The sequence below is a fragment of the Grammomys surdaster genome, unplaced genomic scaffold (genome assembly GCF_004785775.1).
Source record: "Grammomys surdaster isolate TR1022 unplaced genomic scaffold, NIH_TR_1.0 126185, whole genome shotgun sequence".
Classification (NCBI taxonomy): Eukaryota; Metazoa; Chordata; class Mammalia; order Rodentia; family Muridae; genus Grammomys; species Grammomys surdaster.
In genome coordinates, this window is record NW_021620991.1 from 7,646,855 (window position 1) to 7,669,099 (window position 22,245).

The 22,245-nt window shown below is 51.1% G+C and overlaps 2 protein-coding genes across 3 annotated transcripts in view; one reads left to right on the forward strand and one right to left on the reverse strand.

Annotated features, from left to right (window-relative positions):
* Clcn6 (chloride voltage-gated channel 6) overlaps positions 1 to 9,170 on the forward strand; it is a 30,757-nt gene extending 21,587 nt beyond the window's left edge. The window contains exons 14-23 of one of the 2 annotated variants that reach the window (XM_028757921.1): positions 364 to 490; positions 709 to 862; positions 967 to 1,126; positions 1,211 to 1,317; positions 2,175 to 2,361; positions 4,054 to 4,211; positions 4,386 to 4,542; positions 6,183 to 6,290; positions 6,381 to 6,506; positions 8,472 to 9,170. In XM_028757921.1, the coding sequence (XP_028613754.1) occupies positions 364 to 490; positions 709 to 862; positions 967 to 1,126; positions 1,211 to 1,317; positions 2,175 to 2,361; positions 4,054 to 4,211; positions 4,386 to 4,542; positions 6,183 to 6,290; positions 6,381 to 6,506; positions 8,472 to 8,552 (1,365 nt within the window). In that variant the 3' untranslated portion in view covers positions 8,553 to 9,170. Of the gene's footprint in view, positions 1 to 363; positions 491 to 708; positions 863 to 966; positions 1,127 to 1,210; positions 1,318 to 2,174; positions 2,362 to 4,053; positions 4,222 to 4,385; positions 4,543 to 6,182; positions 6,291 to 6,380; positions 6,507 to 8,471 lie in introns of those variants that run through there. The other variant, XM_028757922.1, reaches the window with a different exon arrangement.
* A 3,989-nt stretch (positions 9,171 to 13,159) lies between these two features.
* On the reverse strand, positions 13,160 to 14,511 carry Nppa (natriuretic peptide A). Its single transcript, XM_028758007.1, has 3 exons — positions 14,286 to 14,511; positions 13,855 to 14,181; positions 13,160 to 13,465 (listed from the first exon to the last, which is right to left on the reverse strand). Exons 1-3 carry the CDS (start codon positions 14,406 to 14,408, stop codon positions 13,454 to 13,456), a joined length of 462 nt encoding a protein of 153 aa, XP_028613840.1. The 5' UTR covers positions 14,409 to 14,511; the 3' UTR covers positions 13,160 to 13,453.
* Positions 14,512 to 22,245: the final 7,734 nt, after the last annotated feature.

Genomic DNA, 22,245 nt, shown 5'->3' on the forward strand with positions numbered 1-22,245 from the left:
TGGGCAGTCTGTGGGGCCAGCTAGTCTCACATGTGTGGTGATGAATGAGTCCCCTAGCTCGATGTCATACGACCTTGGCGTTCATGCTATAGCGCTTGTGTACCTACTCAGACACACGCAGATGCTTTCTAAAAAGTGGATAAGCAGAGGCTTCACCCTCACCCATATTGTTTCACTCCACAGTCAAAGTGCAGGAGCAGGTATTCGTCAGCTGCCATCTAATGCCATAGCAGATGTGTGCCTGCTTCCTCCTCCAGCTAGACCCCAGCTCCTCCCACAGGCAAAGCTGGGCAGCCAGACACTGAAGGCCTGTATGTCCCAGTCAGGTGCCTTTGTGTTGACTTTTTGATCTCCTTTGTTCAGGTCACATCAGAAGATGTGAATTCAACGATCAAGACTTTTTTCTGTCCCAATGACACCTACAATGACATGGCCACACTCTTCTTCAACTCCCAGGAGTCTGCCATCCTGCAGCTCTTCCATCAGGACGGTGAGTGTCCGTGCTGCATACCCCCGGCCAGGGTCGATGCCAGCTCCCACTCAGGCATCTCTCTGCAACTGTGTTCATGCCAGAGGTTCACATTTCTGCCTCCAGTGTTGGCTGGTGACCAGACTGGTGTGCAAAAGCTACCCTGGAGGACCCAACACAGTTTTCTGAGTCTGTGCAAGCATCTGCTATTGTGACTCAGGTCTATTCTCACCCTGCAGGGACTTTCAGCCCCATCACCCTGGCCTTATTCTTCATCCTCTATTTCCTGCTCGCATGCTGGACTTTCGGCACGTCTGTCCCCAGTGGCCTCTTTGTGCCTTCCCTGCTGTGTGGAGCAGCTTTTGGACGTTTAGTTGCCAATGTCCTGAAAAGGTAGTGTGGATTTAATGAGTGCACATGTGCCCACATGTTCACAAGTGTGTGAGCCCATACTACCATTGTGAGTCTAAGCCTGGCTCTGTTTCTCTCTTCACCAGCTACATTGGCCTGGGCCACCTCTATTCTGGGACCTTTGCTCTGATTGGTGCGGCAGCTTTCTTGGGTGGGGTTGTAAGAATGACCATCAGCCTCACAGTCATCCTGATTGAGTGTACAAATGAGATCACCTATGGACTTCCTGTCATGGTCACTGTGATGGTGAGCACGTCCCTCTGGCTGCCGGCAGGCTGAGGCCCAGCCTCCCTTCAAGAGCTGTCTTCAGGTCTCTGCCTTATATTCCAGGTGGCCAAGTGGACTGGAGACTTTTTCAATAAGGGCATTTATGACATCCACATTGGGCTGAGAGGTGTGCCTCTTCTGGAGTGGGAGACAGAGGTGGAAATGGACAAGTAAGAAGCTGGCCTCTTCCTGCGTCTTTGCACCACTTTCTAAGCTGCAGGGCCTGCAGGGTGGGAAACAGTAGGTCACCTTGTTCTGATTAGAAGGTACACTGTGTCCCTGTGTGTTTAGGGGTGTTGAGCCACTTGAGTTGGCTAGGAATCTGGCGAGCAGCTCCCAGGGCTGGGTAGCATGGTGGGCACAGGGAGGCAGGGCTGCTGGTGGCTATTTGGCTCCTTAGCATGCTGGCCAAGTCAGCTGTGAGAACTGCTTCAGGCTTTCAACATTGCTGGATGCTCACACCGAGAGCATGCACAGTCCTGCCGATACACCAGCCCACTCACACATCCAACCAAGCACCACCCTTGCCTGGGACCGTCCACAGGTGGCCAGCCTATGTGCGTATCAGGCAGGCCTTAGGAGTTAATGCAGGGTCAGCAGCCTATCAACCCACAGCCCTGCCACTACAGCAGGAAAACAGACGTGAAGGAGTGCGCAAGGCTGGAATGGATCTGCGGGCTCTGGCTTGCCATCCTGGTCTAAACAAGGGCTCCAGAATTGCCCTTTAACTTCCAGATAACTAGTGATTAGTGGTGATTGACCATAGCATGTGATGTGGTGTGTCAAGGAGTGGCTGGCCAACCCTTGGGAAGGCAGGTGGGGCTTGTGGAGAGGTCGCAGTGGCCCCTAGCATGATAAAGTAAGGAGCAGTGTAGTCGGCATGGTGTAGAAGTTGGAGGACTTGCTAGGGATGATTCAGAAAAGAGGCTTCCGTGACCAGATGGAGATGAGGAGCACCATTACCCAGCCCAGCCTGTCCCCAGTGGCTGTGGTGTCTTTGAGGCTGTTACAGCTTCCCCCTCTGCAGGCTGAGAGCCAGTGACATCATGGAGCCCAACTTGACGTATGTCTACCCGCACACGCGTATCCAGTCTCTGGTGAGCATCCTGCGCACTACGGTCCACCACGCCTTCCCTGTGGTCACAGAGAACAGAGGCAATGAGAAGGAGTTCATGAAGGGCAACCAGCTCATAAGCAACAACATCAAGTTCAAGGTAAAGAAAATGGCCCAAAAGGGAGGCTGCTGAGGTAGGCACTCATGCCGTGTAATGCTTCCTCTGAAGCTGGGCTGCACTCAGACTGGGTCAGTCTAGGGAAAATCTGCATAATCCTCCCACGTAACTCAGTGGGTCTCATGGAGGGTGTGTGCTCATCTGGCAGCAGGAAGGGGGTGGATGGGTCCTTTTGAAAAACTCAGTAGACTTGCTATTAATTATTTACCATATACAAGCACCAGGGAGGGTTCTAGAGTTGCTAACACAAATGGATTCTGGCCAAGTTAGGAAAGTGGGGCCCAGGCAGGAGGATCACTGTGAGCTCTGGGCTAGCTTGCACTCCATAGAGAAACTCTTGTCTTAAGAAACCACAGATAGGGGGCTGGAGAGATGGCTCAGAGGTTAAGAGCACTGACTGCTCTTCCAGAGGTCCTGAGTTCAATTCCCAGCAACCACATGGTGGCTCACAACCATCTGTAATGGGATTTGATGCCCTCTTCTGGTGTGTCTGAGGACAGCTACAGTGTGTTCACATACATAAAATAAATAATTCTTTAAAAAAAAAAAAAAAAAAAAAGAAACCACAGATAGAGGGGGGGAAGGAGGTTGGGAGAAATTGACTAGAAGCTGCAGACCCGGGCTGCGAGCTCTAGGGATGCAGATACTGACCTTATGATGCCATGTGATAGACACAGGTGGGTTGGGTGCTAGCTGCTCTCTGACCTTGGGTAGCTCCCAACTCTCAGTCCAGGGAGGGTAAGTCCATCACCTCACACAGTCTATGTGGCCACCAGTTGGCTTTGGTGGCTTTGGGAAGAGCAGACATAAACACCGACAGTCAGGATATAAGAGGAAAGTTGTTTTCCCTCTGCAGAATTGAGGTGTACCTTCCCAGATGAGAGGAAGTAAAGTCTTAGGCCAGTAAAAACATGAGATTTGTTGTAGCAGATAACTTCACATCACTGTGACAGAATATGTGGTGTGACCACACTTAGACAATCCGGGCAGTGCTGGCCCACTTAGACAAACCAAGCTGGGCGGTGATGATGCTGGCCGTTAGTCCCAGCACTCAGGAAGCAGAGGTAGATAGCCATGCTACACAGGAAAAACAACAAAAATTAGCCACTTAGAAGAAGGATTTCTTTTGTCCTGTGTTTCAGAGGTAACTCTCGGTCCATCAGGGCCAAAAATATACAGAGCAGAATATCTAGCAGCATGGAGGGAGAAAGCAGACAAAAGAGTCCAGGAAGGTCAGGGCAAGATAAAGCCCCTGAGGAGACAGCACACATGCGTGCACATACCGCTGTGACCTACTTCCCCATCTAGACCCCAGCTCCTTCTCTTCATCTGTCTGAGGTCAAAGCCCTTGGGTTCTGGTCCTGTGAAACAGACAGACACCCAGACTGACCCCAGTCAAACTGACCATCAGAATCAAGTGACACATTTGGGCTGGGCAGGGTCATGAGCTGTAGTGTAGTAGTAGAGTCTTACCTCTCTTGGGTGAGGCCTCAGGTTCCTCAGGTTCATTTTCAAGTCTAAGGACTGACTGGCCTGCACTCTGAGTGTCTTGCAGACCTCCATGGGAAGTGCCCTTCCCATCCCCGCAGCACTGGAGATGCTCCTTTGTCTGTACGCCCAGCACCACCATCTTGGCACTTGTACAGACTCTCACTGCCCCGCCTCCGTCCACAGAAATCCAGTATCCTCACCCGTGCTGGTGAGCAGCGCAAGCGGGGCCAGTCCATGAAGTCTTACCCTTCCAGTGAGCTGCGCAACGTGTGTGATGAGCACGTGGCTTCTGAGGAGGCAGCAGAGAAGGAGGACCTGCTACAGCAGATGCTGGAGAGGAGGTGAGAGGAGGTGAGGGCCTCACACTGGCGGCCTGCAGCGGCCGCCCGGCCGACAGCGCGCCCTGCACACGGTGTGAGGGAGGCCTTGCGTGCTGGAGATTACGGGAGGCAGTGAGAATGTGAGAGTGGCACTGCTGGCGGGATACGAGGCAGCATCTGGTTTTTGTGTAACAGATACACTCCCTACCCCAACCTATACCCTGACCAGTCCCCGAGTGAAGACTGGACCATGGAGGAGCGTTTCCGTCCGCTGACCTTCCACGGCCTCGTCCTGCGCTCTCAGCTCGTCACCCTGCTTGTCCGAGGAGTGTGTTATTCAGAAAGTCAGTCCGTAAGTCTTGGGCTCTGGTGTTCAGGACGGTGCCAGGGACAGACCCTATTCTTCCAGAAGAGGTGCTTCAGTGCGTGTGATGTGTGCACGGCTGCTGAGTAGGGTACTCAGCCACACATGCCTCTTGCTGTGTTTGTGAGGCCCCCAGGTCACGAGGAAGGTGAGGACAAGCTGACTCCAATTGTCCCTTGTTTATCCTCTGCCACATTTTGTCCAGTGTCTCCTGCCTGCTGGCCTGTGAGCTTTTCATATCCTGAGGGGCGTTTCCTTTTGTTTTCTTCTGTTATTGAGACAGGGTCTTGTGTAGCCCAAGCTGGTCTTTACCTCACTGGATAGCTGAGGATGAATGTCTGATCCTGCTGTCTCCAGTGCTCATGTGCTGAGATTCCAGGCATCCCGGGCACTGGCCGCCATGCTTGACTTTAATACTGCAGGATTTGAGTTCTGGTACAAGTGGACTCTTCTGCATGTGTTAGTGGAAGAAGTGCCCCTCCCCCTGCCAGCTCCACTGAAGACATCTTTTCTCTTCCATTTGGTTTTAGGGTGTCCTCATGGCACCCAAGGCCACACCCGTCATACCCTTTTGGCAAGTCACCCAGAGCCCTGCTTTCCAGAGTGACTCTGCTGATGTCGGCAGCTGCAGGTTTCTCTCATTGTAGCCCCCTGAGCCCTCTGTGGTCTGATAAGCCTGCAGAAGAGCAGTTGCCCTAGCACAGGGACCTGGGTGGAGTGTAGGTGACCAGCCTGATTGCAGTGGGTAGAGACCAGTGGGGAGTTTAGGGAAGGACAGTGGAGTGATGACAACTTAGATCCTGAAGTGCCTGGCCTGGCCTGCGGAGCAGCTTGATTCTGAGGCTGCCCGGCAGTGGGGCCAGCTGTGAGCCGGGTGAGGCTCACAGAGTGGAGCCCGCTCACATAGCAGTTCCTGGCCAGCACTTGTAGCCACCGTGCTGTCCTGTGAGCCCTTGCAGTGGCCTCCCTGACCTGTCACACAGCAGTCAAATCTGAGGGACAGTGACAACACTCCTGGGACACTGTCTGTTGCCATTGTGCCAGATTGCCATCAGCCTGGGAGTTTGAAGCAGGGTCTTCCATAGTTCAAGAGGATAAGCACAAGATCCAGGGTGCACGGGCGGCTCTCTGAAGGAGCTGGGGGGTGGGGGGTCCTTCCTGCCCTCCTCTTAGTCCCAGCAGTTGCCAGTAGTTCCAGGCCTTACTGGTTGTAAACATCACTTCCATATTACTTCTGTCGACACACAGTGCTCACTCTGCTTCCTCTCTCCACTTTGTAAGGAGCCTGATGTTGGAATTAGGCCTTAGTCCACTGTGAGCTCACTGTAAGTAAACCTGCAGAGCCCTGTTTTCAGCAAAGGCACCTGATAGGCACTAGGATTTACAAGTTGGCTGTCTTTTGGGGGACACAACCCATAACCCCTGTTCGCAGTCTTATCGTTCATTAGAACTGGTTTGGTATCAGGTTGTTCCCTCTTCAGTACCTGCTATGGCTCCTGTACTGCCACCCCCAACCCCGGTGGCATGTGACTGGAAGATACAATCATAACTGGGGAGGGGGAGAGTCAGAGTGACCCTCCTAGCAGCTGCAGTTTGTTGCAAGGACATTGTCTTGGTGGGAATTGCAGAGTGCCAGCCAGCCGCGTCTTTCCTATGCTGAGATGGCCGAGGACTACCCGCGCTATCCAGACATCCATGACCTGGACCTCACACTGCTGAATCCCCGAATGATTGTGGTGAGGAGGGTCTTCCTTTGGGCTGGTGCATGTGCTGCTGTGTGCCGTGTGTATCCCAGGCTATGGGTGATTCTTGATTTTCTGCTCCAGGATGTCACCCCATATATGAATCCTTCACCATTTACTGTCTCCCCCAACACCCATGTTTCTCAAGTTTTCAACCTGTTCAGAACCATGGGCCTGCGCCACTTGCCAGTGGTGAATGCAGTGGGCGAGGTAAGTGGGTTGGGTGGAGGAAGCAGTGGCCCTGGCGGCCTCTCATCTGTCCACCCAGTGGATGCTGCTTTTTTCCATGCACACATCAGTCCAGCAGGGGGCGCCCCGTGTCCTGCCTTCCAGTCTTCATGCCTGTTCTTGTCTTGGCTCTCAGTGTCTCCTCACTCCCCCGCTCTGTGTCTCTTAGCGCCTCTTATGGGCATTTGTAGCACTAATAGAAGGTAAGGTAGAATGCTCAGAGGGTTTTAAAAGATAACATCCTCAGTGATTGTTTTTGTAGACTTCCCCATCATTTCAGGGTTACTTTTTTAAAAACCTGTTTGTGTGTGCTGTATGAGCCTGGCTCTGTGGAGCTGGTTCTCTCCTTCCACTTGAGTGAGTTCTGGGGCTTCTTCTCTGCTCACCAAGCTTGCGTGGCAAGCGTATTTACCCACTGGGCCACCTTGGCAGCCCAACTTAATTTTTTATTACATAGTCATTGCTGTACTATCTTACTATAGTGTAGCAAGATAAGAAAATACAAATAAGTAAAAGTGAGCCCTGATTCCTGCCCTGCTGAGAGCATCACCTTGTCAGCTCTGCTGTGCATAGGTTCTGCATGCCCCACCCGAGGTGGCGTACGTGGTGGGTTTTCTTGCAGGTACCCGTCTCTGCGGGCTGTCGTCTAGTCTTACGAATGCTAGGCAGGCTCTCCCACCACGCTGCAGCACTCCACGCACCACTGCGACAGCTGAGCGTCGTGGCCGCGTGCTCCATTTCCCCATCTTGCTTATTTAGTTACTTTCCAGTTCCCTTTTGAACCGGTCCTTTGTCACCAAAATGACCCTTTAGGAAGAGGTTCCTGTTTAAGGGACAGCCTGCCTTCCCTGCATCCGTCCCTTGCTGGCCTGATACTCATTAAGTAGCCCAGACTGGCCTTGAACTTGAGCAGTCCTCTTGACTCGGCCTCCCAAGTGCTGCTATAGGGAGGTAGCACCAGGCCTTGCATGTGCCCTGTTTAAGAACATACACTAGCCAGTTTTATGTCAGCTTGACACAAGCTAGAGTCATTTGGGAACAAGGACTCTCAATTAAGAAAAGGCCTCAATGGAGGGCTTTTATAGGGCTGTAAACAAAGCTGTGGTACATTTTTGTCATTACTGATGGATGTGAGAGATGGCCCAGAGTTCCATCCCTGAGCCTGGGGGTCCTGGGTGCTATACCAAAGCAGGCTAAGCAACTCAGGCAGAGCAAGACGGTCAGCAGCGCCCTCCATGGCCTGTGCCTCAGCTCTGCCCCCAGGGTCCTGCCCTGTGTGAGCTCCTGCCCTGACACTTTGCTTCGTGGTAGACTATGAAGTAGCTGAGGTAAATTTTCTCCCCAGTTGCTTTTGGTCCTGGTGCCCCATCCCAACAATAGAAATCGCAGGCAGGACTTGGGGTGTAGTTCCATGATAGAGCTTGTGCCTAGGTTTCTTCCTAAACAAGTACACAGGATAAAACACAGGCTAGTTATGCCAGGTGTTGGGGCACACACCTGTAATCCCAGCACACATGCAAGTTCAAGGCTAGCCTGGGCTGTGTTGTGAATGAAACCCTGTCTCTATCCAAACCAAAACCAATAAAAGAGTGCCTGGGCCACACAGGGATCTGTGTTGGGAGAAAGCAGTGGCTCAGAGTCCCCTTCCAGTCCCTCTCCCTCTCCCTTCCCCCAGTTTACTCCCAGTCCAGGGCCCACTGATTCCTCTGATGCAGCTCTGTCTGTCCATCTGTCCCCAGGTCTTCAGCTTAGGATTCCTAACCTCCCGAGAGGAGGAAGTCTGTGCCATGAGCACAAAAATCCTGTCATGGCCTTACACTGTCCAAGTCGTAATTCTGTCTTTCTCTTTCTACATCCTGTGGTACATTGACAGAGACCAGCTCTCTTTACACAGTCTTACTGGCGGTTTTACCCTGTGGTGATCTGTGTGTTTTCTCCTTGTCCTAGATTGTGGGGATCATTACCCGACACAACCTGACAAATGAGTTCCTGCAGGCCAGGCTGCGACAGCATTACCAGACCCTCTGACAGTTGAGCCCGGCTGAAGCCAACCCACTCTCCCAGAGGTGCCTCTGCAGGTGGCCCCCACAGCCGGCCCAAAGGCTCCCAGTCACCCATTTGCTCAGATGCCTGGAGTCCTGGAAGATGGGGGTCAGAGGTTTTTGGGGATGTGTTGAGCAGGAAGTTGGGGTTTTACTAGCTTCCTCTGTAAGAATCTTCCGTTCTCCAGCTCCCCTAGAGAGACAGCAGGGTGCTGTCAGGCTGGATCCTAGGTGGACACTTGGTACCTCTCTGTTGCTGTTTCTTGGAGAGCCCAGCTGTTGCCCAGACCCTTCCAGGAAGAAGTTGGACCAGGGCAAATATTGAGGATGTTATTTGCATATCATGTTCATTACTAAGTTTAGGATTGGGCACCAAGAACTGTTCCCCATGTTTGGGGAGGCCTGGGATCAGAACCAGGACCTGAGATACACTCTGCCTCTTCATTGGCCCATGTTTCTTCTTCTGTTTCCTAGGAGTGAGTTCATGCTCTTGACTCTGTGGGTTGATTGTCCTTAGAGTCATTCATGACCAGACCCTTGATGCACTAACATTCCAGCTAATGGTCTTTGAAGCATTAAATTCCATCATGGGGATTGGACCACAGCTTCTCCCCTCTGTGAGCATTCGATACTCCCCACTCACTGATGACATCTGTTCTCCCAGTGACAGATGCTCTCCTCCCATTGTCCTTCCTCTCCACAACTGCTCGACTTTCTAAGCCTTCCTCTGTCTTCCTGGTACGGTAGCCACAACTTCATCTTGGATTCATTCCCTAAGTCAACCAAAATTGAGGAACCCCTAGACGGAAACCACTACTCAGATCCCTGGCCAATTTGGGATTACTCTACAAACTAGCAAGCAAGGTGTCGTGAGCCAGGGCCTATCAAAGGTACAGCCGTAGGAGAAAGCCAGTAGCTCCTGTCATGGTCACTGCTCGAGCCCAGCTTCCTGTCCACTCTAGACTCAGCCCTCATCCCGAGGACTTGGAGAGGAACCTGTGCAGCTGCTGGTCTCAGGCTGGGCAGGGAGTGGGGGGTGGGCAGGGAGTGGGGTGCTCTTGCACTCGTGCCTCACTGCCTCGTGGCCTCTTTCTCTCCTAGCTGCTTGTCCTCTCTGAGTCGGCACCTCAGTGCACATCTGGGTAGGGACATTTGCACTCATCTTCCATCAACCCACGGCCCCTGTGGCAGCTGTTGTTTGGATACAGGTGGCATTCGTTTGTGTTAGATACTTTTTAAATCATGGAACTTGCTGGAGAGCATCTGTGCTGGGCCTGGCTTCTAGCAATGAGGCTGCCAGTCCTGGCAGAGTCCTCTGACCAGCATTCGGGAAATTGTTCCACAGCCTTGGGGGAGCTACCTTTAGGGCTGACAGTTACCCTGGCCCTCTGTTTTCCCCATTTGCTTATCTTTTTACCAGAATGAGCTTGACTTACTCTGTTTTCAGCTTCTGGCTTGGGGGGTGGGGGTGGGGGTGTGAGGGTTGAAACATCCCACACGTACTTGGGAAAATAGCTAAGCAGGGTTGTGTTTGGCCTGCTGCCAGCTTCATTTTATGGCTGACTGCAGTGCCTGCCCTGCTGTGTGCTCCATCAAGAAGAAAACCACTTGCTCACACTAAGAGAAAAGTGTGACACACCACAGAACTGTCTTCCCAGCCTGGAGGGTTTGCAGAATTGTAGCCTGTAGGGGACCTCAGTCCACAGCTTCCTGCCTCCTAGCCAGTCCTAGGGACCTGTTGCGGTTTGTCCATCATGTATGTGTCATCAGTTTAGCCCAGAATAGACAGAGTACAGACATTTCCACCCTGAACCCATGAGCCCATGCTCCTCTAGGACACCCAGTTCTCTGTGTCCCTCCCCACTGAACCTGCCTTTCCAGAGAAGCCCAAAGACAACAGCCTTTTCCCCTGTGAACTAGAACTGTAAGCCCTGCACCCTTCTCCTATGGCAGTCTCTTGGAACTAGTGACCCCAATGTTATAGCACCTTGTCAAACACAGCGCCATGGAGGGACACGGAGGTTGGCTTGAGGCAGTTTTCCTGGCTGGCTCCTGCACCTGGGCATTCGTATGGCTCCCTGGTACTGCTGTGGGAGTTTGGTGGTGGTTTATGACACGTCTGCATGTGACCTTGTTAAAGCAGTTCCAGCTGGAATGGACATTAGCTTGACTCAGCTAGCCATGTGACAGTGTGATGCAGACCTTGGTGACAAGAAAGCTTCCGGAGCCCTCCTGGCCCAGCCGTGTTGATGGGGAGTGTTACCCTCGGCTCCTGTGGACCTCGGTGACTGTGCAGCTGCAGCTTCCTTCTGCCTTTCCGTTCATACTGTCTGTTTATATGGTAACAGTAGCTGACTCCACTGTGTAGATAAGTGGTATCTTTTTTAATTTGTAAAAGTCTATTTTTATTTGGCCCTTTGGAAGGTGGACGCTCTTGTGGTCACTCTCAAGTCGGAATAAAATGTTTGCACCTTCTCTGTAGAGCTTGCTCCATGGTGCTCTTCACAAGTAGGGAAAGTTAAGGTGCAAAGCAGTCTGTCTCTGAGACAAGGTCTGATGTAACACAGGCTGGCTTCAGACTCACTTTAACCAAAGATGACCTGAGCTGCCCTGCCCCTACCTTTCATGTGCCGGGATTCCAGATCCATGCCGTCAGACCCAGCCAGGAAAGGTAGTCTGCTGGCCCCACCCCTGTCTGTCTGCTGTCTTTGTAAGCTCTTTCTTACGTGGCACCTGTCACCTATGCACAGGGGTCCATTTGGTCTGTTGATCTTTCTTCCTGCCAGACGCACCAGGGCAACAGTAGACAGTCTGAGTTCTCAGCTGCCTGTCTGGGGACTCACCCCACAGACAAGACCCTAACAGCAGCCAGAAGAGGGCAAGTCCCGAACTCTCCTGGTGTGCGTGCGTGTGTGCGTGCACATCTGTCTGCTCTCTGTTCACTTATTTTACAAGGAATACCACTGGCTGTGTCCATGGCTGTGCTGGCATGTCAGCAGTCACAGACAGCCCGCCAGGCTCCTGCTCTGTCACCTTTCTGTCTCTCTGTTACCATGTCATCTGGGGGACATCCCCAGCAGCTCGCTCTTTCCTTAGCAATTAGGACTGCCGGTGCAGGCCTAGCGCTTGTCCCATTCACACTGTACATGCATTGACTGGTTCTCTGCACCTTCTAATCTGAGATCCAAACAGGAAGTGGGTTTTTTTGTTTTGTTTTCTTTTTTAATTGAGCCAGGGTCTCACTGCAAAGCACTGTCTGTCCTGGAACACTCTGTGTAGACCAGGCTGGCCTTGACCACACAGAGATCTGCCTGGCCCTTCTCCCTAGTGCTGGGGCTAAGGCATATGTGACCATGGCTCAGATAGGAACATTTTGATTGGAAGTGGTTGAAGTTCTTCCTCCCGCTCCAGCCCGTCGCTGTCTGCTCCTGGCCTGGCCATCCTCTACAGATATGCACAATACTACTTGCTTTCTTCTCCCCGTTTTTGTACAACATGCCCAGTACAGGTTAGGGGCACAAGCACACAGGTGTGCTCATACACATACAGATGTGTGTACACACACACAGGAGGGGTTGGCAAACCATGTCCGATTGGAGTTACAAGATGGCCTGTGTGATCTTGGAGGAAGCAGTGTTCACTATCAGCCTTGAATATGTAGGGTGTGGCGCACAGGATGGTGACATCTCAGGTTGGAGGCAGCAGGCCTGACCACAGCAAGGTGAGTGTGTAGGTGGCAGAGGGTGTGAGACCCTAGTCTGGTGGATACACAGGGCCACAGGCAAGAAAAAACAGAGTCCCCCCTTTAAAAGGAAGTTTGAGTCCTTGTTCTCTGCTTAGGGTGGTACCTTTTGCAAGCAGATTATAAAAATACTGCACCTTACAGATTTGGTAATGCAGTGAGGCAGAGGCAGGCAGATCTCCCTGAGCTCGAGGCCAGCCAAAGCTCCATAGTGAGACCAAAAATAAATAAAGTACTGCATGTTTCCTGTTGGTTCTCTCCTCCAGGCAACATACAAGTTCAAGCTCTACCGCCCTGGGTTAGGGAGAGCGTGGCTGATTTTAAATGCGTCTGACTCCCTGAGTTTGATCTTGAACACTGACTGAGACATGGGTAGGTAGTGATGCACCAGTGAGGTAGTTCACAAAGAGTTTGCACTTGCCACCCGTTGGCCTGGAAACCTCCCTCCTCCCAGCTGCGGAACCCACTCTCCTCTCACGCTCATCCAAACTGAGAGTAATTCACGTGGTCGCAGCAGCTGGCACCCTGACAGATCTGGACAGCCTCTAGTTCTCTAAATGCCCCTTAACGCCACCCAGGCTGTAACTAGAAAGAGAGGGACACGTGAGACTTCTGAGCACAGGTGTCATTACCTCTCCTCAGGAAAAGTGTGTTTGTGCTCCTTTTTCATGAATTAAAAATAAATGCCCTCTTCAGTCTGGGCGGGCTTTCCTGGGTTCTGTGATGGAGGCAGAGCATGTTGAGGACCGTGGCATGAGGCCCCCACACACTCAGCAAGGAGACGGAGGGAGAGATGAAAGATCAAAGTTGGGGACAGCAAGGAACCGGGGCAGAAGCCAAAGAAGCAGATCCAGGCCTCAGCGTCTGTCCTTGGTGCTGAAGTTTATTTAATTTTTTTTCCCCAAGTGCTTTCTGAAAGGGGTGGGGATCTACCTTGATATGCTGAGCGGGAGAGCCGAGGCCCACTAAACCACTCATCTACATTTAATATCGACCGTGATAGATGAAGACAGGAAGCCGGAGCTCCAGGAGGGTGCTCACCACACCTCAGCGGTAGTGCGACCAGGCTGCGTGACACACCGTAAGGGCTTAGGATCTTTCGCGATCTGCTCAAGCAGATTTGGCTGCCTTTTCCTCATTGGCTGTTATCTCCGGTACTACAAAGAGAAAAATATACTGTCTTGATGATCTGCCTTGACTGGGCTAAACTGCTCAACTTGACCAGTGACCAACTACTTCCCACCAGATACGGTTCAGCCTCTGTGATAAACTGGCAAGCAAGGCACCGGCAAGCAATGTGGACAGTCTTGGCCCTGTGTTCTAATTTCCTAGTGCTCGTGGCTCAGACCCCATAGCAGCTGTTGTCATTGTCTTGAAACTCAAGGAACATCCATCATAGTGAGGCAGACCTCTCAGAGGAAATAGACACATGCACTGGGCTCTCTACTGCCAAAGATGCTCCCTGGGTACTGTTCCTTGGCAAAGTCTGATCCCTAACGAGACCCCACCTGACCTCTATCCCATTTCCATCCACAGCTCCTCTTACCCGGAAGCTGTTGCAGCCTAGTCCACTCTGGGCTCCAATCCTGTCAATCCTACCCCCGAAGCAGCTGGACCTTCGTAGACTCCGAGGGCCAGCGAGCAGAGCCCTCAGTTTGCTTTTCAAGAGGGCAGATCTATCAGAGGGGTCCCAGGGGCTACGCCCTAGAGTGCTGCCATCTCTCTGAGGTGGGTTGACCTCCCCAGTCCAGGGAGGCACCTCAGGGAGGGAGCTAAGTGCCGCCCCTGCTTCATCAGTCTGCTCACTCAGGGCTTGTGGGGGCATGACCTCATCTTCTACCGGCATCTTCTCTTCCAGGTGGTCTAGCAGGTTCTTTATAAAGGGAAAATAAATGCAGAGAAAGGGGAACATCTCAGGAGTGGACCCAGCACCAAATAGACCCCAGTCCCAGTCTGTGTCCCACTTCCTGGCCCTACCTTGAAATCCATCAGATCTGTGTTGGACACCGCACTGTACACAGGATTTGCTCCAATATGGCCTGGAAGCCAAAAGGCCAGGAAGAAGAAGAAGAAGCCCATGGTGATGGAGAAGGAGCCCATGCTGGCGTGGGTCAGGGAATGCTCTGATGTTTGCTGTCTTCTGCTCACTCTCTGGTTTCTCTCTCTCAGCCTTTGTCCGTCACTGTCTCCCAGCTGCCCAGTGTCTCCCGTTTTTATAGCCCCCCAGCTCTCTGAGAAGGCAGGAGGGCTGGAACCCTCCCCATTCTGTCACTTGCAGTGATAAAACGATGGAGTGAGGAGCCAGCAGAAGATGCCCTTTTAAAGTTATCAGTTCGGCAAAGCTTGTCACAGCCCCTTTGCCTTGAGCAGCTCCAGTAACCCCCTCCCCCAGACCCTCAGCTGCAAGAGTCACATTCTTGCTGATTTGCCTCAAGAGGCCCCCACTTCAAAGGTGTGAGAGGAGCAGAAAAGAGTCCTTGGTTATCTTCCTGGGCGCTCGCCTCAGGATTCTTTCTCCCTGGCAACAGGACCCATGCAGGGAAGCAGAGGGTGACGGCTGGCCAGCACCCAGCTCCCCCTGCTTGCAGCTCAGCTGTCAGGGGCTCCAAATAAGGGCGGGAGAGAAGACAATGACAGGCAGCTGGGAGGCCAGCTAGGCTGGCTAGGGAGCACACATGCTGAAGCTAGCTTCACACCTGATTCATGGGCCTCGTGGGTGGACCTCTGGCCCCAGACAGCCCACCCCCACCCTAGATGTCCCTGTTAGCAGTCAGGTGAAAGAGCTATTATTTTTATTTTAGAGTATGAAGTCAGCCAGGAAGCCAACATGATACAGGCTCTAAAGAATTCAGCTACACGTGTAAACACCAAGGGACGTAGAAGAGCATGTTTCCTCTAAAGCTTATTTTTACCATCTCCCAAGACTCGCGTCCAACGTGCCGACGGGACGGGCCTGGAGGATGAAACCACTTTTCTCTCTTGGCCTTGCTGCTTTCAGAAGCTCAGACTCTGAGTGTGAAGTGTGTGGTGGTCTCACCCTTCTCAGAGAAATAGAGGAAGGAGGGAAGGATTGAAGGGGGCATAGACCATTCTCCGTAATGTCCTTCATGACCTCTGAGACCAAGGAAGTGAGTCATGAAGGCCTCGATTCCTCTGGCACCCACAGGAACAGGAACAGGCAGTCCACCTTTAATGAGTGGTCTCCATACCTCAGTGTCGCCATATTCAACATATGTATGCTTTGTGTGTCTGATAAGTGTGTGTACTTTCTGCTACTCTCTCTTTTCTGACTGTCTGTGGACTATTGGAAGACTTCCATACCCACACATATCAGTCCACTCTGGCATTTATGTATTGATGGCTGTTTTCAGGATGGCTAGCTCCGTCCTCAGCTGTGCCGAACCTGTGGCTGCCTAGTGAAGCTGTCATGTGGCTGGAAGTCACAAGAGGAGTCTGTGATGATGTTTTCTCTAAGATAGAAGAAAAAAAAGAGCCCTTTGAGAAAGCTTGGGGTTGTAGGCAACCAATTTGGGTTGGCCAATCTCTACTTGAAATCTGAAATCAGCGCAAGTCCAAACTGTCACCTCCAGATGAGTCCCTGGAATTCGCTCACTGCTTAATTGTGTGGCTGTGGATTATTATTAGCAAAGAGGACTCAGCGAGCGGCCCTACTGGGGGAGCTCAGGCCCCTTGCTGTGTGTGTCACATGGTCTATCTCCTGGAGATGGTCTTTAAATCAAGCATAGATTTGAAGAATGGTTATGGCAGGTGGCCTCGGACGACCACTGCTGCTTTTCTGTCCTGAGCCACATCTGAAGTCTACAGGTGGCCCTGGGAGAGCCAATGGTCCTGACCAGTGCCCCAGGAGGGCAATTTAAAGGTTTGCCCATCTTCTTTGGTTAGAGTCAACTTTCCAGAGTGGAACTGAAGGGGACATGAGTGTCATCTACTGAGACTCTGTAACCTGAGGATTACATTGAGGGGCAGGGGCAAAGGATGTCCTGCTGTGATGCTCTGCATGCTCTCTCCATACCTCAACACTACCCTGTCCAACACTGTGTATACTCTGTGTCTGACAAGTGATGGAGCCCATCACCTACTCAGCCCAGTCCTTAAGAAGCCTTTGATTTGCCGGGCAGTGGTGGCTCATGCCTTTAATCCCAGCACTTGGGAGGCAGAGGCAGGTGGATTTCTGAGTTCAAGGCCAGCCTGGTCTACAGAGTGAGTTCCAGGACAGCCAGGGCTACACAGAGAAACCCTGTCTCGAAAAACCAAAAAAAAAAAAAAAAAAAAAGAAGAAGAAGCCTTTGATTTGAGCACCAACTGGAGGGCAACCCAATGTGTAGTTTCTTTCTATACCTCTAGCTCTGCTCTGCTTTGGGGTGCAGAGGGGCTAGTACTTCTTGGGATGTTCAGAAGCCAGTCAGCCTTAGCTTTAGGAATGATAAAAAGAAAAGCAATAGGTAGGGCTGGGTATGTGCTTGGTCTTCCATCCTTAGCATCACTCACAGACCCTAGCAGGGATGCATGCATGGTACACAGTGCTGGAGGTGGAGACACGAGGCTCTCCGGAACTTGCTGGCTGACAGCTTAGCCCAAACAAACCAACAAACAAAAAACTAACTTCGAGTTCAGTGAGAGATCTCACCTCTTAGCAATGGTTCTCAGCCTTCAGTACAGTTCCTCGGGTTGTGGTGACCACCCCTCCCCCCCCAACCTTAAAACATTTTTGGTGCTACTTCATCACTAAGTGTGCTACTGTTGTGAGTCACAATGTTAAGAGCTGATATGTAGGAGATCTGGTATGTGATCCCTATGATCAAAGGGGTCATGACATCAAAGGGGTTGGCCCATGGCCTTTTGGAATATGGCAGAGTGTTAGAACAGGACACTTAATGTCCTCCTCTGGCCTCCCTGTGTGTTGGCTGTACATACGTGCACATACATCATGTACACATACACACAAGAAATAAAAAAGAAAAATAAAAGAAGTGGAAAGGCCCACCCTCTCGGGCCCAAAGCCTCTCCATGCTCACCTCAGGGAAGAAGTCACCTCAACCAGTGGTGGGCAGAACGAACCTTCTGTATGGGAATCCAGGGTCTATGATTTTGATCTGTACAGTTTGTAGTCTGGGATTTGATTTCATAACTATCCTGGGGACACTGTGTGCTGCCACAGGGAGGCTTGATGTCCCTAAAGCCACACATCCAAAAGGCTGGCACAGCAGCAGTATGACTCTCAGGCTGGGCAGATAAGATATTGTGGAACATTTAGGCATGGCTGTTTCGAACAAGGAATCAATGTTGTGCTTGGTCTTGTGGCGCATGCCCGTGATACCAACTCTTTGAAACTCAGATAGAAGGATCAGGAGTTTAAGGCAGCTACATATCAAGTTCAAGGCCAGCCCAGGCTATATGAGACACTGTCCTCAAAATAAAAAGAACCAGGGCTGGAGAGAGATCTCAGTCAGTGAAATGCCTACTTTGAAAGTGTGAGAACTTGAGTTTGGGTCCCCAGCATCCACATAAAAGCGAGATTCACAGAGAGATGTTTGTAAAAGGACTTACTTATTCTAGTGAGCTCATATAAAAGACACACAATTTGGATATTTATTTACAAGCTGGAAGCCTAGATTGGGCAGATTTAGAGTATTCTAACTTACATCCCAGCCATATATCCCTCGATACTTGCTGTTTCTCCTGGCCACGTGCTCACGGTCCACCTCCTCTCATGGCTGTTCCTCCTCTCAGGACAAGGCTGTGTCCATTCCTCTTAGCTCCCCCCTCTCCCCAACATCAAGCCAGGTAACTAAAAACCCACCTACCTCTATCTACTGCCCAGTCACAGGCCTTTTCTTGACCAACTAATTTGGGAAGCAAGGTTACATAGCATCACTTGGTGTATGTGAGGTTCTCCTTGTCAGGTGTAACCAGATCTTGGGGGAATCAGTATTTAGCATTTGAACACATAGCAACACCAGACCAACTCCAACAGACCTCGTCTAAAAAACAAAATAAAATAAAAAAAGGCAGAGGCCAGTGAGATGGCTCAGTAGGTAAATGTGCTTGCCACACAAGCCTGGCAGCATGAGTTTGATCCGTGAAATCCACAGAAAAATGAAAAGAGAGAAGTGAATCCACAGAGTTGTCCCCTGACCCCTATTCAAGCATCAGGGCATGCATATACATATGACGAATACACAAAGATTATTTTATTCAGGGCTAGAGAGATGGCTCAGCAGTTAAGAGCACTGGCTACTCTTCCAGAGGTCCTGAGTTCAATTCCCAGACCGACGTGGTGGCTCTCAACCATCTGTAATGGGGTCCAATGCCCTCTTTTGGTACACAGGTGTTCATGAAGATAGAGCACTCATACATTAAATAAGTAAATAAGTCTTTTTTAAAAATATTATTTTATTCAGGGTTGTTCGTTTTGTCTTTTTGAGACAAGGTCTCACTCTATAGCCCTGGTTAGCCTGAATCTCACTATGTAGACCAGGTTGGACTTGAACCCATAAAGATCTGCCTGCCTCTACCTTCCAAGTACTGGGATTAAAGGTGTGCACCACCACCGTTAGTGAGGGACTGTGACATGTGCCTTTCACCTCAGCACATGGAAGGCAGAGGCAGGTGGTTCTCTATGAGTTCAAGGTCATCCTGGTCTACTGAGTTTCAGGACAGCCAGGGCTCTGTAGTGTCTTGAAAACATCAAAAGGGGTGGGGGGATGTACCACCACGCACAGAAGCAATAATACTTAAAACTAAATGAAATGGACAGTAATCATGTCAACCTCTGACCTCCATACACATGTTCATAAACGTGTGCATGCTCACGATGTGCACCCACACCCACACACAATATAGATAGATGGATGGAAGGAAGGATAGAAGAATGGAAGGAAGGAAGGAAGGAAGGAAGGAAGGAAGGAAGGAAAGAAGGAAGACAATATTTTATCTCTTTGTTAGAATATTTAGGTAACTGGAAGTTGGCAGTAGGGACAGTTTCCTAAGGCTGGAGTTGACTTGAGACAACTTCACAGCAGCATTATTTACATGAAGCAAGAGTGAGGGGGTGGGAGGAAGAGGTAGGTAGTGAGCAAGTTTGTCATTGTTACGTAAACAACTGTCTGCAACAGGAGCTGAGTGTGGTCTGGATGTCCTGGCTTAGCATTGCATAGCTGCAATGAGTGGAGACACTGACTCAGGCTGCTGTCATTGCAAGCCTGCTGGGGAAATGTCTTTTCTCAAACTCTGGCCTGTGGCTTTTGAGGTCTCAGCTCCTTGCTGTCATCTGGCAGTAGCCCGGAGGTGTCAACTCCCTAAAGCCTCTCTGTAGAGAAGCAATGGACTCCCTTTAGGTCAACCAAGAGAGAGAAAAGATGAGGGAGAAATGAGTCGTGGAAGACACAACCCCTTTGCCACCTCGTCCCGAAAGTGGCGCCTGTCACCTTGGGCTGTGTTCCATTGATGTCCCTAGGTCCTGCTTACGGGCTAAGGGGAGAGGAACTACAGCAAGGCCTGAGTACCAGAAGGAGAAGGATCCTGGGGGAGGGGGACACCTTGGGGATGAAGAAGGAAGAGTTAATGTAAAATCACATGTGATCCAGCTGGCCATGGCCTTGAGAAATATCCTTAGCGGCTTGGTAGACACGCTGGGTATCTCCCGAATTCACAACTGTCCTGGCTTCTGGCTGTATTGTGCCAGCCTCTTTCACTGCCACCATCCCTCTGTGTCTTCTATGTAGCCCAGGTTGGCCTTTGGGCTCATGATGTAGCTAAGGACACCCTTCAGCTCCTGCTCTCCTTACCCTCATGCCTCTGCCACCTCAGTGCTAAGTCATAGGCTCATGCCGTCATGGTCAGTTGTTTGGGACTACGAGTGGAACTCAAGGCTTCCTGCGTGTTAAGTGAGCATTCTACCTTCTGAGCAGCTTTTCCAGCCCAAAACCAGTCACAGCACACTGGGACCCCACCCTAAGCCACTAGTTATACCTACAGTGAGTTCTTTGCCTGGAATGGTCACGTTCAGAGGCTCAGAGAATTAGGCTTTCTCTGTGTCTTTTAGGGGGCATAACTGACGCCTAATGGACACTGTATAAAGAAGGCCTTTCTCCTCTTGTGTCTCTTGCTGATAGGTGCCATGTTTGAGTGTGGTGGCTATAGACATGTCTCTACCAATGGCCATGAATGTTCCCATATCCTGGTCTGTGTCATCCAGGTGGTGGCCGGGTCTGGTCTTTTTTGTGAACCGGTTTGTGAATTTCTCCTCACCAGGCAGAGCTAACTGAGCATATCTTTTGGGTATGCAGGATTGCGACATAGCAGCCTGAGTATCGATCAGCGTCAGCATTGGCTGGAAAACCAGAAGTTTGGGCAGATGAAACAGGTAGAAGTCAACTTCAAGCCACCACTATGTGGACACATACGGATTCTTTAGAAAAATACTTTCGGGATGACAGGATCGTCCCACTTGCTGCCCAAAGCTTGCTGCCTTTAACTCCCCTATCCAGGCCCCACCCCGTATAGACGCAAATGCCTCCCTAGGGGTGAAGTCACATTTTGGATGGAACATGAAAGTTATGACCTACACCCTGATGGCTGGATGGGGGACCGTAGGAAGGGCAGGATATGTAGGAAACTGGTACAGCTTACTGGTCCTAGTACATGAACCAGGACCAGAACCAAAAGGTCCTGGAAGGAGGAAAGAGAGAGCCAGTGGGTGTGATTCCCGCTTAGGTGGTCCACCCAAGAAGGATCCTAAGGGTTGCCTCATCCAGGGTGTGGTCTGGATAAAGGCTTAGTCACCAGGGAGAATCCCAGTGGGGCTTTCCCAAACAGGAAACGGACTCAAACGCTTTGTTTTGGAGATGAGCACAGGGCAACAGCAACAGGAGAGGAAGGCTGCACCAGAGGGAAAGCACAGCCAAAGACTGCTGAGGACAGCGAGGACCGCGGCTGCTCCAGCCCCCTTCCCACAGAGAACCGTAGACACTAGCACAGGAAACCGGCGCTGCCTATCATGAGCTCAGCTCCCAGTACATCTGCTGCCCTGTGATTCCTGCTGCTTCCGGGGAGCCCTGTGTGCTCTGAACACCAGGGGAATCCTCCTACAGAAAACGCAAGGCTGGGGTTAGGGGTGCGACTCAGCTGGTGGAGTGTCCACCTAGCGTGCACAAAATCCTGGTCCACTGTAGTATAAACCAGGCTGGATGGCACAGTCTATAACCACCACACTCTAACAGGTGGAGGCAAAAAAATAAATTAGAATTTCAAAATCATCCTCAACTTCATAGGGAACTTGAACCCTGCCTGGGCTACATGAGACCCTGTACCCGTCCCAAAATGGGGTTTGGACAGAACCTCAGATGGTAAAGTGCTGATGGGCTGAGCCAGAGGAGCTACCCACACTAAGGAATGGGTTTGGGGCTGGAATGGGCTCAGTAGTTATGAACATTTGCAGGGGACCTGGGTTTGGTCCCAGCAGCTACTTAGTGACTCATAACCATCCATAACTCCAGTACTAAAGGACACAATGCCTTCTTTGGATTCTGTGAGAACCAGGCTTGCAAGTGCTACACAAACATATCTACAGGCAAAACACCTCTACAACACTAGGAAGGTAGTGGAGACAAGAGGACTTCCAGTACTGGCCGGCCAGTCTGAGTCAGCAAGCTTCTGGTTCATCAACAATCCTGTCTAAAAAAATAGAATTAAGTGATAGAGGAAGGTACCTAACATTGACCTCCGTCGTACACACACACACACACATGCACGAGCACACACACCACACACACATACATGACACATACAACATGCGCATATACCACATGCACACTGCATATACCCCACACCCCACAAACATACATATACACACATCACACACATACACACAACACGCAGATACACCACACACACACACACCACATACACACATGAA

Coding starts and splice junctions, on each gene's coding strand:
- Nppa (XM_028758007.1), bottom strand. CDS start 14,408: ATGGGCTCCTTCTCCATCACCATGGGCTTCTTCTTCTTCTTCCTGGCC. Junction 14,182..14,285: donor CAGATCTGATGGATTTCAAG/GTAGGGCCAGGA, acceptor CCCTTTATAAAG/AACCTGCTAGACCACCTGGA.